General features: G+C 35.0%; 1 protein-coding gene across 1 annotated transcript; it reads right to left on the reverse strand.

Moving 5' to 3' along the window:
• Window positions 1-13,101: 13,101 nt before the first annotated feature.
• Window positions 13,102-16,461, reverse strand: LOC107646088 (transcription factor MYB12). The gene is made up of 3 exons (XM_016350278.3): window positions 16,105-16,461; window positions 15,898-16,027; window positions 13,102-14,022 (listed from the first exon to the last, which is right to left on the reverse strand). Exons 1-3 carry the CDS (start codon window positions 16,235-16,237, stop codon window positions 13,263-13,265), a joined length of 1,023 nt encoding a protein of 340 aa, XP_016205764.1. The 5' UTR covers window positions 16,238-16,461; the 3' UTR covers window positions 13,102-13,262.
• Window positions 16,462-16,810: the final 349 nt, after the last annotated feature.

Raw genomic sequence — 16,810 nt, forward strand, 5'->3', positions numbered from 1 at the left:
CTTCCCTTAATTTATCTTTGAGAAAACTATTTTCTGCCTTTAAAATGGTATTTTGAGACTCAAGTTCATAATTTTCACTCAAAAAGCATATAAGTTTTTCAGTGAGATGATCGATCATAAGATGAAGATCTTTAGTGGTAGGTTCAATGAAACGTACCTCATCTGTTTGATCGACCATGAGACAAGTTTGAGATTTGCTGTCTGATTCTTCCTCATCCTCTGAATCGTTCTCCAAGTCTTCCCAAGATACCATGAGTCCCTTCTTCTTCCCTTTTCGGCTTGTCTTCCTTGTTCAGTTTTGGGCAGTCAAACTTGTAGTGTCCAGCTTCTCTACAGTTGCGGCAATTGACCTTGCTTAAATCCATCTTTGGTTTCCTTGAACTGCCTCCTTTGTTTCGTTCCTTCATTTTTCTGAATTTTTTAGCAAACAAAACAAACTCATCGTCAGATAAATTATCACTGGATTCATCATCCAAAGATTTAGTGTCTGATTTGAGAGTAATTCCTTTCTTTTTTGTATCTTTTTTCAAATAAGTGTTTTCAAAAGAAAGTAAATTTTTTCTCAGATCATCATAGGTCATTTCATCTATGCCACTGCTCTCAGCTATTACAATAGCCTTAGTTTCCCACTCTTTGGTGAGACTTCTCAAAACTTTTCTCACTAGCACAGGTTCTGGATGAGTGATTCCCATAGCATCCAAGCCATTTATGATGACGTTGAATCATTCAAACACTTCATCAATCGTTTCTCCTTTCTTCATGGAGAACATTTCGTATTCTTTGTTCAGTATGTCTATTCTGATCCGTTTGACTAGAGTGGTTCCTTCATGAGTAACTTGAAGCTTGTCCCAGATTTTCTTTGCTGTTTTGCATTTAGATACCCTTCGAAATTTCTCGAAGCTGATAGCACAATTAAGCAAGTTGACAACTTTGGCGTTGAGCTCCATTTTCTTTTTGTCTTCCTCATTCCACTCGGCCACAGTCTTTGGAGTAACCACACCATCTGCACCGGTTTTGGTTTGGATTTGGGGACTATTCAGAATGAAATGCCAAATGTTGAAATCTACAGATTGAACAAATATCTTCATTCTTTCCTTCCAGTAACTATAGTTCTTTCCATTGAAGAATGGGGGTCTGTTGCTTGATTGCCCTTCTACCAGAGTATAGGCCACCAAATTTGAACCACTGTTGTTTGCCCCTTTCCTCCAAGCTGCAAAGCTTGATCTCTTTGAGACCAAGCTCTGATACCAATTGATGGTTATCAGTGGCTAAGAGAATGGGAGGTTGAATCTTAGCTACTTTTTCTACTGAATAATGCTTTTTCTTTTTCAAGAGAACTTAGGAGATATTTTCACTTTTGTCTCGTGGTCAACTAAGAGACATTTTTATTTTTGTCTCCTTAGTAACAGAAACAGACTAGTAGAAGGGAAGAAGAAATAATACCCAGATGTATCCTGGTTCAGCTACAAGGTGCAATGTAGCCTACATCCAGTCTTCATCACAATAGTGACATAATTTCACTATCTTTAACAGATTACAAACACCAATTCCTTTCCTAAGATCTATCCAATCCTATCTGGGACAAATTTAAATTCTAAATCCAATCTGAATTTGACTAGAACTCAAACCTAGCTTTCAACAGCAAAGTGCTAACCCAACTTGCAAAGGAATCCCCACAGGATCATGACACAAAACAGAAAGATGTACAAAGAACCTCTGAGACATCTTATGGCTTTTTCTCACTATTTTAATTCACTGTCTTTTACTTCTCATTGGCTTTTTCTTACAAACATCACCATGTTTGCCTTTTTCAATGAGACTCAAAAAATCCAAACAGAGAAAAAAAATACAAAATAAACTACATGAAGGAAAAGAACTCTAACAGCTTGGGTAGCTATGAGAGCGAACTCTGTGCTTTTCACTTACTCTCTTTACTTTCAACCTTTGGCCGTTCACCCTTAATATAGAAGAGTGAAGCTTTCAAGGTTGAAACAAGTTCAACCCTCACAGTGTCTTCTTCTCCAACATCAGAGTAACAGCGGCTTCATCAGAGAGGATTGAGAGGACCGAGGCTGTTGCATGCATGCTCACCTCTTCTCTCTCATTCTTTTTCTTTAAACTTCTTCAATCTTGACCATTGAGCTTGACTTTGGCCCCAAGTTTTGATTCTAATCGTTGATGTGGTTCTGACCTATGTAGGTTTCACGTTCTCCATGGTTACCTCTTCCATGCATGAGACCTTGAAGCTTTTTTCTTTGATCCTCGGTGAAGCACAAATGAAGAAATAAACTTTTTTGTGTGTGTGCTTTGACCGAGAGAGTAGCTACAGTTTGTAGCCTTCTTTTCTTCACTTTGATTTGACAAAAACCTTTTTGCCTTTCTTCAAAATCTGATCTCTGAACCTTCCATTTTCTTCTTTCTTTTTCTTGGATAAACACATGATGTGACCGAAGTAAGAGAGAGGAGAGAGAAGAGAGAAACTTTCGGTGGAAGCTTTTAATGAAATTAAATCAAATTGAATTTCAAGTTCCAAGTAACAAGGGATGGAGTAACCGAAGCATGCTTTGAGAACCTTGGGTTCCTTTCTTTGATTCATCCATTTTGGTTCATGAGTTTGTGATTTGGGCTTGTCTATTCTTCCTTAATTTCAAGGTTCAGCCACTAATATTTGAAATAATTTTGTACAAGGCTGGATGGGTTTTCAACATTTGTTCCTTGGGCCAACTAAATTCATTTTATTTTATTTCCTGCACGCTAAACCCAATACATCAAATTAGAAATATTTTAATGAGCGTCTAATTAACATTTAATAAAGTCTGATCATCATTTTAGTATTTATTTTCCAAACTCAACAACTATGTTATTATGATTATGGTAGTTATATTATATTAAAAAATATTTTTAAAATTAAATTAATATTCTTTTATTATTAAATAATATTCTTAAAAAATATTATTAAAATATAAAAAAATATCATTTTAATAATACTTACATAATATATCATAATTACTGTAATATAATTATACTAAAATCTTTCAATTAATTGTGGTTATTATTAAAAGTATTTAAATTTAAATTGATTCAAATTAAACCGCTCATTTAATTCAATTTAAATTAAAAATTGATTAATACTGTATTAATTTGTATTTGATTGGATTCTATTTTTTATAAACCGCATGGATCGAATTAAATTTTAAATTTATTTCTCAAAATCGATATAATCCAATCCAAACTGCACCATGTGCTATAATATTATTATTTTATTATTATATTTATAATTTTACTTATAATATATTCAATTTGTTATACATTTTTATATTATTTACGTATTATTATTTAATAAATATTTTATATCCAAAATGAGATTTATTTATTTATTTTAACTAACTTATAAGTTTATTTCTATTGTTATTATGTTATGTTATTATTAATTTTTTAAGATATTATTGAGATTTATTATATCATTATTGGTTATTTAGAATTTAATGTTGAGACTTGTTATGTATATTTAATTTTTTTTTATTTACAAAATTGAAAATCTAATTCAATCCAGTTTAAAATTGAATCGGATTATATCAGAATTTTTTAAAAAAATATCCAATACAAACCACACTACAAATAAGATTAGTGTTCAAATCGAATGGGTTTTTAACTCAAAACCCGATCCAAAAGCGTATCGCAAACACCTCTGATTATTACTATACCATATCATATAAATTGGAGGAATCAGGAAAGGACCGCTGAATAATGCTTATGTCATATGATAACCACCATCATCTGAACCACGAAGCATTGTGGTCCGTCAAATTGAGGAGACTAAGACCCAGACCGGGGGACCTTGTGTCCTTACTCCTTAAGTCAACGTGTAATATTAATAATACTATAGTAATAATAGCTAGGCAAGTTCATATACTCCATCAACTACCAAACTTACTCCAGTTGCAAGATGCCAACAGTATATTTCTGTCTCCATATGAATGTCCTTATAAGTTATAACTCGCTACGAGACAAGCACTAGTCCCTCAAAATTAAAGTGTTTGCAACTTGCAATAATAAGTTGAGGGTTTTATTAGTACACTGATGGTCTATATAGACAGGGTCCACTCCCCTGGCCATAGGCTCCACAATTAATGTGTACATATACCAGATTTGATCAAAATTTCAATTCAATTCACACCAAAAAAAATCGGATCAAATATACACATTTTTACTTCTAAATTCAATCTGTTAATTTTCAAATCGGATCAAATATGTGAAAATGGGACATTTCAAAAAGAAAATTTTTGCTTCAAACTTTTTTCATAAATATACTATTTTTTTAGTATGTTCATTTTGTTTAAAAACATTATTTAACATTATTTTCTACTTCAGCTTTATCATTTTCTGTATCTGTCGATGTCCTACTCTAGTAGTTATACTATTCCATACCATTCAGGCCTGTCACAACTGCATATGCAGCCAGACGTTCTTGAGTATCACTCACAGCCTCATGCAGATCCACGTCCGAACAGATCTCAGAGACAGACGTAGTCTTCGCCGTGTGGCACCGGCCATCAGCGTCATTTTCAGGGTGATCACCGTCGATGACATCGGATAGTTTTTGTTGTATGCTGTGACTTTTCTCTTTACCATTAATGTATTTTGATGTACTTTGATAAAGTAATATTTGATGTAGTTTGACCTAATAGTTATGTTACATATTGCTTGCTCTTTGCATATTTCATGTCAGCGTGGTTATGGTTTGTACTGCAATATTTAGAATTGAATGTAAAACGCCACAAGCAGAGTATAATTTAGGATACAAAATATTTAGAATTTATTGTATTTAATTGTACAAATTTGAAATAAAAAATATGATGAGTGAAAATAAGACAAACTTAAACATAACTTATTCTACATAAACACATGAACTATGCAAACATAAATTCTAAACCAAACACATACAAAGTAACAATCGGAAACTAGGTCTAGTCCGTCTGCTGATTTGGACAACCTCTTTGGGTATGACCGATTTGTCTGTATGACTGTATTTTTTCTCTTGGTGCTCGCTCTTGTCCATCTCATTATGAAACCTGGTGGAAATCGGTTTGCCAGTAGACTTTTTGAGCATGGCAGGGTTAGGCCGGAGGCGTGTCCCATACCACTTCGGTCAAAGTTTCTCATCTGGTATCGGTGAAAACTCCGAATATACCTTGAACACAGCCTGCTGCGGGTATACCGGATGGACGTATAGAGAGTTCGATACTTGCGGCGGCACAGGCGGCCAACGCATGACGACATGGGTAATTGAGTGACTGGAAAAGGCCACAGTCACACGTGCCTCCCGCCAGGCGAACATGGAACGACCCCTGCGACTAACCCTCGAATGGCTCCAACTCATCAAGCACGAACACAAAAGTCCATCTGTCGCAGTGAGTGACGCGCATATTCAAGATTTTCTCTCTATTCTCAATAGCCGCTATGAGCCATTGTGAAAACTGATTACCCACCACCAGCTATGCGTGTGCCTCCCACCCCTTCCTCACGAACAATTGCTGCAGCCTCTCGTAGGTGTATCGCACGATCGCCGATATAGGTAAATAGCGTGTACTCTTAAGAACGGCATTCACGCACTCAAAGAAGTTCGTCGTCATGTGATCGAATCGGCGACCGCCATTGCAGTGTTGTAGCCAGATCTCTTTGTTGAATCTACCAGCCCAAACTACCATCTCACGCAACAACAACTTCAACGCATCCATTTACCACTCATACACAGCCTTGTTTGGACTATAAATAGCATTTATGAGATACTTATTTCTCTCAACAGACTTGAAACGAGACATGAAGTTCGCTGCTATGTATCGGACACAATAAGCATGAAATGCTCTCGGAGGATGCGACCACTGTCCTCAGCTCTCAATGCAGTCTTGATCGCCTGAAATCTATCAAAAATAATCAACAGGCTTTCCTATGTAGTGACGAGTCGCCTCAAATTAGTAAGAAAGAAAGACCATAATTCCTTCTTCTTAGACTCAACAATTTCAAAGGTTATAGGAAGAATATTACTGTTACCGTCTTGTGCCACAGCAATAAGCAGAACACCACCATATTTTCCATACAGATGCATACCATCAACGGAGACAAACAGATTGCAATGCTTGAAAGTCTCAACGCAAGGAGGAAAGACCCAAAATACCATGTCAAACATGCTGCAATCACGCACCATGAGGTATCCATCATAGTACGGTGCAACGGTGATCTCACACATTGTTCCGGGACAACAACTTTACAGCGCTTGCAGCAACCTCGGCACCTTATTGTAAGACTCCTTCCAGTCACCGTATATCTATGTAATTGTCTTTTGCTTCGCCATACAGACCTTCCGGTACGAGGTTTTGAAGTGATTGCTCTGTCTAACTGCACCTTGTAGAACTGAGATGCTGATGGATGGGTTTGATTTTATCAACGAGAGGATGACACGACAGATGAGGCTATGATGCACCGCTATTTGGTGGTGCATCCTATGCTAAATTTAGGGGATTTTATCACCCTTTTTCCCATATTTATCTACTAGAATAGCATGGTTTTATATATTCTCCCTAATTTGCACTTAAGAGTAAAAACATGCTTTTTAGGCCCTTAATTGGTTAATTTTAATTCACCTTTGATTTCACTAGATGCCTTGATGTGTGTGTTAGTGATTTCAGGTTGAAAAGGCTAGGAATGGATCAAAGGAATGGAGAGAAAAGCATGCAAAGTGGAGAAATCATGGAAAATTAAGGATTAGGAGAAATTCACCCCACGCGCACGCGTAGCAGACGCGCATGCGTGGAAGATGAAAGTCGCCAGGCGACGCGTACGTGTACATAACGCGTACGCGTGACCCACGCGTATGCGTCGACACTCGCACGTGACCTTTTTAAGTGAAAACATGCCCATCGATTTTGGAGGGTTTTCAGGCCCAATTCTGAGTGGAATTCTAGCGGGAAAAGCTTAAAAGAACCAAGGATTGAAGGAGAACTCATCTTTTGATATCTTTCACACACTTTGAGTTTCTAGTGATAGTTAGAGGTAGTTTCTAGAGAGAGAAGCTCTCTCTTCTCTCTAGAATTAGGATTAGGTTAGATTAGGATTTCTTAGATCTAGGTTAATTTCATGCTTTGATTTACTTTTTCTTTATCAATTCTTGTTCCTCTACCTTTCCTCTCTCTAGTTTTGTATTTCATTCTTGTAATTCTCTACTTTTATATTGATGCACTTTTGTTTCTTCTATTTCTCTTTAATGCAATTCATGATCTAGATTCCTTTTATTATTGATTTGAATTGTTGATGTTTAATTCCTTGCAATTAGTAGTTGTAGATTTATAATTCTTGCAATTTTATCTTGCTTCCCTTTTATGCCTTCCAAGTGTTTGATAAAATGCTTGGAAGGATTATAGAGTAGATTTTTCTATTCTTGGCTTTGGTTGAGTAATTGGAGACTTTTGAGTTATCAAACTCTCTTGTTGATTGATAATTGAAAGTTGCGAGTTGATTTGAATTCCACTAACTCTAGTCTTTCCTTAGGAGTTGACTAGGACTTGAGGATTCATATTGATTTATCCACTTGACTTACCTTCATAGTTAGAGGTTGACTAAGTGGGAGCAATGGACAATTGATGTCACAATTGAGGAAGATAATGAGAATTGGACTTCTAATTCTCATACATTGCCAAGAGTTTTTACCATTTGAGTTTCTTTTACTTTCTTGCCATTTATCTTTCATGTCTCTTATCAAAACCCCAAAGATATACAACTCATAACCAATAGCAAGAACACTTCCCTGCAATTCCTTTGAGAGACGACCCGAGGTTTGAATACTTCGGTTATTATTTTTAGGGGTTTGTTACTTGTGACAACCAAATTTTTGTATGAGAGAATTCTTTGTTGGTTTGGAAACTATTCTAGCAACGAGATTTCATTTGTGGAATTCTTTACCATCAAAAATCCATTCATCAAAATTTGTTGGTGCATCCATTTCACCATTCCTACGCGCATGCGTCAATGCACGCGTACGCGTGGATGCCCTTCCTTCACTACACTTCTTTTCTTCTCCTCCTTCCATTTCTTTCCTTCTCCTTTTTTCTTTCCTTTTCCTATGCCTCATCCTACACTACCATACACCATCAACCATTAGTTAGTTCAGTTAGTTGGCTATTTTGATGGTTTAAATTTTGTTTAATTTTCTCTCTTTCATAAAAAGTGTTGGATTATTAATTTTGTTTACTATATATTGCTGCTTATTATTATTTAAATGCTATTTTAGCATAATCATTGTTGTTATTCGTTGTTGGATTACTTCATGCTTATGAGCACCAAGTATATGACTTTGCCTTCAAGCTTTTAAATCTTTTTGAATTGCATGACTTGGCCACCATGTGATTTGAATTCTTTTCTTTGAATAGGCAATTTCTTGATGGATGATGTGCATTTATCTTAATGCACTGTGCTTCTTGATCATATGCATCCATATGTTTTTGGCTTGAATACTTTCATGCTTCTTTATTGCTTGTTTGGTTGTCATGCCCCACAAGTTAAGAGCATATCAAGCACATTAGAATGAGTGAAGTGCATATTCCTTTTTGTGTAATTGTGACATAGATCTTTATGATAGTGTGTGTGTTCTAAACCGCGCACAATTTAGAATGCACACTTACTTTTACCCATGTCACACATTAGGTCACTCACTCTATTCTAGTGATTAGTACCTCATTCCAACAATGTATGCTTCCTTACTTTTACATTTACTTTTCTTACTATCCTATCTTCTATTTTCAAGATGACTCATTATAAGCTAAAACGGAAGCGAGACAAAGAACACGCAGCAACTGGTTGATCCGCCAGTTGAAGGTGGCATTCCGGAGAGTCGTCGTACCCCCTTTCTCATCTTTGAATGCACCGAGGATGGTGCAAACTTTTAAGTGTGGGGAGGTCGTCTGACCAATCGGCGATTTTGGGTGATAAATTTCTAATCCCAACACTTTTGCTTTTCATTTTTAGGTCTTTTAGGTTTTTTTTTTTAGTTTTATTTTCTTATTTTTGCATATATCTATATATATAAGCTTAGTAAAAATAATGAAATTTTTCAAAAATTTTATCTATAGGGCAACCCAATTGATTTGAGTAAAAATCTTTCATTGAACTTGCTTGATATATATCTTGTGGATCATGTCTTTGAATTAAGAATACAAGCTTGTGAATTTTGAGCCTAATGGTGTGGTTACATCTTATAACCACTTATTTTCCTTCTTGTGTGCATTATTCTCTTTCTATGATTGTAATCTTTAATTTGTTTAATTCTTTATGTCCATTATTTTGTGTAGACATGCATTTATATGATTGAGGTCATCGTTTCATTTAGCTCACTTACCCAAATAGCCTACCTTTTATCTTCCATTGTTAGCCAACTTTGAGCCTACAATTAATCCACTTGTTCTTAATATTAGCACATTACAAGCCTTTACCCTAAAAATAATAAATGTCCTTTATTTGGATCTTTGATTGGCTTAGGCTAGTGAGCGTATATCATTCAAGTGTGGGGAAACTTGGGACATTGGTTGAGTAAAAGGTGTGTGTTGTATTTCTATTGTAAACATTGGGAATTGGGAACATGCTCATGTGTTAATTAAATGTAAAACTATATGCATTGATGCTTTTGTACCTATGTTATTGCAAAAAGAAAAAGAAAATAAATGAGAAAATAAAATATATATATATATATATATATATATATATATGAAAAAAAATAAATAGAAAAGGAAAGAAAAAGAAAAAGAAAGAAATAAAAAGGGGACAAAATGCCCCAAAGTGAAGCTCAATAAAGTCACTGCATATGAGTTGTGATAAAAAAGAAGAATGCATGAGTATGTGAAAAAATGAAGAATGGGTAGTTAGGTTAGCTTTGAATTTGTATAGGTTGCTATATAGGTTAGGTGGGAAGTTTAAGCTTATCAAAGATTCAAATCTCAAGTCCACTAGACCATATGCATCCTACCTTGACCCTAGCCCCATTACAACCATGAAAAAGACCACATGATAGATGTATGCATGCATGAAATAATTGTTGATTGTTAGATGAAAAACAAATCTTGGAAAGCATGATTAGGGGAGAATTGAGTGGATCGACCATATACACCTGAGCGAACAGAGCGTATACACATCCGGTGAGGGTTCGATTGCTCAATTACATGTTTCCACCATGATCATCACTTCTCTAGCAAGTTTGTAAAATCTTTAATGACTCAATTCAATTGTGATTTGGCTTGGTTGTTAATACCATTAGCCCTTGTGCTTATATATGCTTTCCTGAGAATTGATTTATTTTGACCAAGCAATTGCATTCATTTAGATAATTGCATATAGATAGATTGCATTTAGTTAGTTTACATTTTAATAAATGATGATATCCTTTGTCTATCTCTTGGGTTAAGCATGAGGACATGCTTGGTTTAAGTGTGGGGAGATTTGATGCACCGCTATTTGGTGGTGCATCCTATGCTGAATTTAGGGGATTTTATCACCCTTTTTCCCACATTTATCCACTAGAATAGCATGGTTTTATATATTCTCACTAATTTGCGCTTAAGAGTGAAAACATGCTTTTTAGGTCCTTAATTGGTTAATTTTAATTCACCTTTGATTCCACTAGATGCCTTGATGTGTGTGTTAGTGATTTCATGTTGAAAAGGCTGGGAATGGATCAAAGGAATGGAGAGAAAAGCATGCAAAGTGGAGAAATCATGAAAAATCAATGATTGGGAGAAATTCACTGTCACGCGTACGCGTCGACGATCGCACGTGACCTTTTTAAGTGAAAACATGCCCAGCGATTTTGGAGGGTTTTCAGGCCCAATTCTGAGTGAAATTTTGGCGGAAAAAGTTTAAAAGAACCAAGGATTGAAGAAAAACTCATCTTTTGACATCTTTCACACACTTTGAGTTTCTAGTGATAGTTAGAGGTAGTTTCTAGAGAGAGAAGCTCTCTCTTGTCTCTAGAATTAGGATTAGGTTAGATTAGGATTTCTTAGATCTAGGTTAATTTCATGCTTTGATTTACTTTTTCTTTATCAATTCTTGTTCCTCTACCTTTCCTCTCTCTAGTTTTGTATTTCATTCTTGTAATTCTCTACTTTTATATTGATGTACTTTTGTTTCTTCTATTTCTCTTTAATGCAATTCATGTTCTAGATTCCTTTTATTGTTGATTTGAATTGTTGATGTTTAATTCCTTGCAATTAGTAGTTGTAGATTTATAATTCTTGCAATTTTATCTTGCTTCCCTTTTATACCTTCCAAGTGTTTGATAAAATGCTTGGAAGGATTATAGAGTAGATTTTTCTATTCTTAACTTTGGTTGAGTAATTGGAGACTCTTGAGTTATCAAACTCTCTTATTGATTGATAATTGAAAGTTGCAAGTTGATTTGAATTACACTAACTCTAGTCTTTCCTTAGGAGTTGACTAAGACTTGAGGATTCATATTGATTTATCCACTTGACTTACCTTCATAGTTAGAGGTTGACTAAGTGGGAGCAATGGACAATTGATGTCACAATTGAGTAAGATAATGAGAATTGGACTTCTAATTCTCATACCTTACCAAGAGTTTTTACCATTTGAGTTTCTTTTACTTTCTTGCCATTTATCTTTCATGTCTCTTATCAAAACCCCAAAGATATACAACTCATAACCAATAGCAAGAACACTTCCCTGCAATTCCTTTGAGAGACGACCCGAGGTTTGAATACTTCGGTTATTATTTTTAGAGGTTTGTTACTTGTGACAACCAAATTTTTGTATGAGAGGATTCTTTGTTGGTTTGGAAACTATACCAGCAACGAGATTTCATTTGTGGAATTCTTTACCATAAAAAATCCATTCATCAGGCTATTGTCTAACTGTCGGTGGTCCTGCGACATTGTGGGTGCCAAACACATGTGCGCTCCTCCCATCCTACGCACCTCCCTAGTGAAATAGAACAATAGTGGTAAATAGGTTCAACAAGCATAACAATGACAACTGAGAATATAGAACACAATGAATCATTAACTTACCAGTATCCGAGATTCTGTCGGAGAGCAACACAGAGACTCCAAGGGCAGCCTATTGCATGTTGTCGGCAACGCACATGGTACTTTAATCAATTCGACTCCACCACTCGGTATTCAGCATTTCTATTAATGCTGTAATTCTTCACACCCTGCATTTCTGCATCTCTGCTTTTGAATCTGTGGCAAACCCTAAACTCCACACTACCGTCCAAGTTGTAATCCTCCTCACCCGTGTTGGAAAATGGGTTCTTTTCTTGCATCACGTCCAGATCCAACATACCGTAGTGACTGAGTACAGATGACAAAGTCGGAATTGGGTGCGGGAGAGACAGAAGATACCTACGTGATGCCTCAACCAAAGTCTCTGGTACAAACTCTTCCTCATCATCATCCTTGGAGGAACTACTCTCGTTGCTATCTGCAACATACTCCTCGTCGGAGTCCTCCCCATTTACTGGCCGGGTATGCAACAGAATGGAATTCTCACACTCAAATGTCACCCCATTATCACTATTTCTCATACCGCAATTCGGATACACACTTATAACCAAGTATCCACTACTACTAGATATTTTAGCTTATTTTCGGAAGGAATAAGTAGAAAAGAAGTAGTAAAATGTTTGTGAAGAATACAAAGAGTTGTACATCCTTTTATAGCTGCAAGAAATTTGTTTTAACGTATCTCATTTACAGTGTAAACATTATAATTACTCTCTTATCTTGTTTACAGTGTAAACAATATAAAATAACACGTATCTCGTTTATATTATAAATGATATATACGCTTTATTTCTTGTGAGATATATACGTGTTATCTTATTTCGTTTACACTTGTTACAAGTGTAAACGAACTAAGAGATGCGATACATGTCAGTAAAAATGCTCCAAATGATATATTTAGGTAATTAAAATATTTATTTTATTTATTTAAAAAAATCCGTATACTTGTCTTTCTTTTTTTTTTTCATATAGCTAATGTATAGCAGCTAATCAATATGAATAAAAATGCTGAAAGCACAAGAGAAGAGTACGTGAGATGATAAAGAAAGCTGTGTCTAATTAGTAATTAGATTCTACCCTAAACAGAAAATGGTACCATGGGTAGCTTATAGTTTTTGGTTTCCCAAATCCAACATGACGAGAACTTAGCATATAATAATTCACATAAAAAACAGAGAAGAAGATAATATATAATCAGGAGAGAAACCAATCAACCATCATGGCATTATTTTGTTTGTTGTGATCATCATCATCATCATGTTGTCCTCCAAGCTTGTCCAAGTGATGATCTTCCCACAGCCAATTGAACAAGGCTTCAGTACTGTGCTCCCAGGAGGACTCATCGGTGCTATTATTATTCAACTCCAACACGCTCTCCCAATAGCTATCATCTAACTCTAACCCAGAAGCCATGGAATTATTGGAAGAGCAGTTAGAATGCGATGCCTCCCCTGTTGTTGTAGTAGTAGTAGTAGTGGTCTCAGCGTTGACCGATTTGTTGGGACACGTGTCATCATTTGGGACCCCAGCAGTAGTAACGGTGGAAAGGCCACATGGTTGATGATCATCATCCAGCTGCTGCATGCAACTTGACTCCATTATGTCATTAAAACTCAACACCCCACCATCATCAATGCTCCCCTCCTCACACTCCATCATTTTTTCACTTACTTCTCCTCTTCCCTCCTCCTCTGATGAAGGCTTCTGGGTTTGGATTGGGGGCGAATAGGTGCTTTTGTTCTTCTTCATGGCCCACCTGCTGGTCTTGCCGCTACCTTTACGCTTCGGAGGTGTATCCAAGATCTTGGGAATGGCAGTGGCGGTGGCGCAAGTGGTGGTGTCTTTGTCGTTTGGGGCTGGCAAGCTGTAAACTTTCCTGCTCAAGTGAGAGTTCCAGTAGTTCTTGATCTCGTTGTCTGTTCTGCCTGGCAAGTGACTTGCTATCAGTGACCACCTGCTTTTCCAACAACAACATCTTCGTCGTCATTTTCGATCTTCTCTACTTTTCTCTCTTTCTTTATCTTTTACTTTACATTAAGATTAACATAAATGAAAAATAAAAGGTGAAAGCTTCACACTTTACACCCGCATGTGAAAAAAAGCCCATTACTAGTTAGGACAGGAAAAAATGATTTGAACTTTACGTGGCCATGGGTGAAAACACCATAACGAGGAAAAGGAATATACTTAAATATCCATGGTAGACTTTTCTATCACTATAGATAAATAAATGAATACTTTATCTGGGCCCCGGTCCTTCAAATATTCGTTAATTTCTTTCGTTCCGTGAGAAATAAAAAAAAAAAAAAAAAAAAAAAAAAAAAGAAAGTAAGTGGAGTGGTAAACTCACTCGTCAAAAATAAAAATATCAAAAGTTTAAATTTTATCTTATATATGTAATAATTAATTAATCAATAATAAATTTTAAATAAAATTCAAATTTATTATAAATTAATTCTTAACTTGTTGAATTAAAAAATACCATAAATAACAAAAAAAACTAGTAATCACTCAACAAAAAAGAAAAGTATTAATCAAAAATTCAAAATAACATTCTCGGAATATTTCGGTATATTGTAAATAAATAAATCTAATGCTTGGCAGATGCAAACAGTGCCAAGTGGACACAAGTGTGAAAAACTATATTGAATATGATTTTGTTTACTGACTTATAACCATCTTGATGGGTACAATAATACAATTGTTGATCCTGAATTTTAATTTTTTCTTTTGTCTAACACAAAGATCAAAATTCAGCATTTATTTAAAGAATGATAAATCTCTTTTGCTCAACTACATTCTCAGCTTATTACATCTATTAAAAACTTTAAATTTTTTAACTTTTCAATCAATTTTGTTTACATTAGATATTTGATTGAGAACGTTTATGTACATCATTTTTAGTATTAAAGTAATTAACAAAAGGTAAAAGATAAAAAGATTCTTTTGCATTATAAAATAAAACATACATTTAATAATATAGTAAAAAATTATACAAACATAATTTCTCTGGTATACAAAAAATAAATAGCACAAATGCGTATATATATTTGAAAAATAATAAGTGACTAATATTTTTTTCTTAGTCAAATCTTCATTTTCTTTCTACTAAAAATACTGTATATCATATTTTCATTATTTCATAAATATTTTTCTTCATGAAATATAAAAATAAAAGTAAGCACCTTTTATTACACTTGAAAAAATTTATAAGATGAACCTGCTATATATATAATAAATGAGACTAGAAAAAAATTTACTGCACAAATTTTTAATACTCAAAATGTCCTCCTAATATATTCATAAAAAAATAAAATGTGATTATTAAAATTTAAATTAGAATTTTTTAATAAAACAAAAAATAAAATATTTACCATTTTACTACACATATTTATAGTAATCATTATTATTGCACACATAAAAGCCGTACTAGCACTTGAGATATTATGTCCCAACACGAGGTGCACGCAGTCCTCTCGATCTCTGTCTGAATAGTTTAATTAAAAAAAAAATTATAAAGTTGTTATTTGACAAGAGAACAATGATGTGTCCATTCTCGGTGCTTTTCCGCAGATGAATATCTATCTACTGAGTTTCTTTTTTTTTCTTTAATTATTTCTTTCTTCTTTTGAAATTATTATAAGTAAATAAATGGTTGAAAAATCAGAAATGGATGCTGAAGAGGAGATGGAGGCCTGAGATTACAAGAACCAAATTGCAGTGTGTTCGTCCATGTGTATAGCTTCAAGTTTTGTTCTTTCTTCTAATGGACATACATTATGACATTGAGAGTTGAGACACATATAGAGTAGTAGTAAATAGTACTAACCTGTTGCCAAAAGAAGCATGCAACTTAGTGATGATGGTTTCCTCTTCAACAGAGATGTTTCCTCTTTTGAGATCAGCTCTCAAATAGTTGATCCATCTCAATCTGCAACTCTTGCCACATCTTAGTAACCCTTCATGAAGAAGAAGAAGAATAAGAGGGTGATGAAGAAACAAATGAAAAGAATAATAGAGATGAAAGCATGCATACCAGCATTCTTAGGCAAAGCCCTCCAAGAACCTTCTCCGTTGGCTTGAATGTAGTTGGTCAAGATTTGATCCTCCTCTTTTGTCCAGCGGCCTTTCTTGAGTCCCACCTTGTCACAACAGGGAGCTCTTCCCATCTTTCTATGCCTCCTGCAACTACAATAATAATATAATGAAATTGGAATTATACCAATTGAGGACAGGAAGGATGGCTAAGTGGGAAACAAGTAACAACAAATAGTGTGGTGGCTAAGGTTAAGAGCGTGAAAAATGTGAAAATGTTGGGTTTGTCAGGTAGCTAACTTAGAAAGGTAAAGGTTACGACTTTCAAGTGTGATAGCTTATATAAAAAAAATAAAATGAGTTATATGTGTGGGAATGGTGGGGTATGCGTATTGAAGACAAAGGAGGAATAATTTGCGGTATAGAGTGTGCGTGAGTTGGATATGGGTGAGAGAGTGACACGTCGATTCCCTATGGAGGGTGTAGAGTCGTGGCTCTTCCACCGTCGATCCTCGTGACGGGGCTTTCCGGTTTCCACGTTGTATTCCTCACGCCCAGCATCTCTCTTCATTTCTTTTTATTTCATTTCAAAATTTAATGCTCAATAACTACTGGATAGCTACTCGCCTGCTCTAAATAAAATTTTAGTCAGTTATATGGACACTAAAATTCATTATTAAAATTAATTATCAGTATAAATTAAAATA

The sequence above is a fragment of the Arachis ipaensis genome, chromosome B6, assembly GCF_059453495.1.
Source record: "Arachis ipaensis isolate K30076 ecotype BB chromosome B6, ASM5945349v1, whole genome shotgun sequence".
Taxonomy (NCBI): domain Eukaryota; kingdom Viridiplantae; phylum Streptophyta; class Magnoliopsida; order Fabales; family Fabaceae; genus Arachis; species Arachis ipaensis.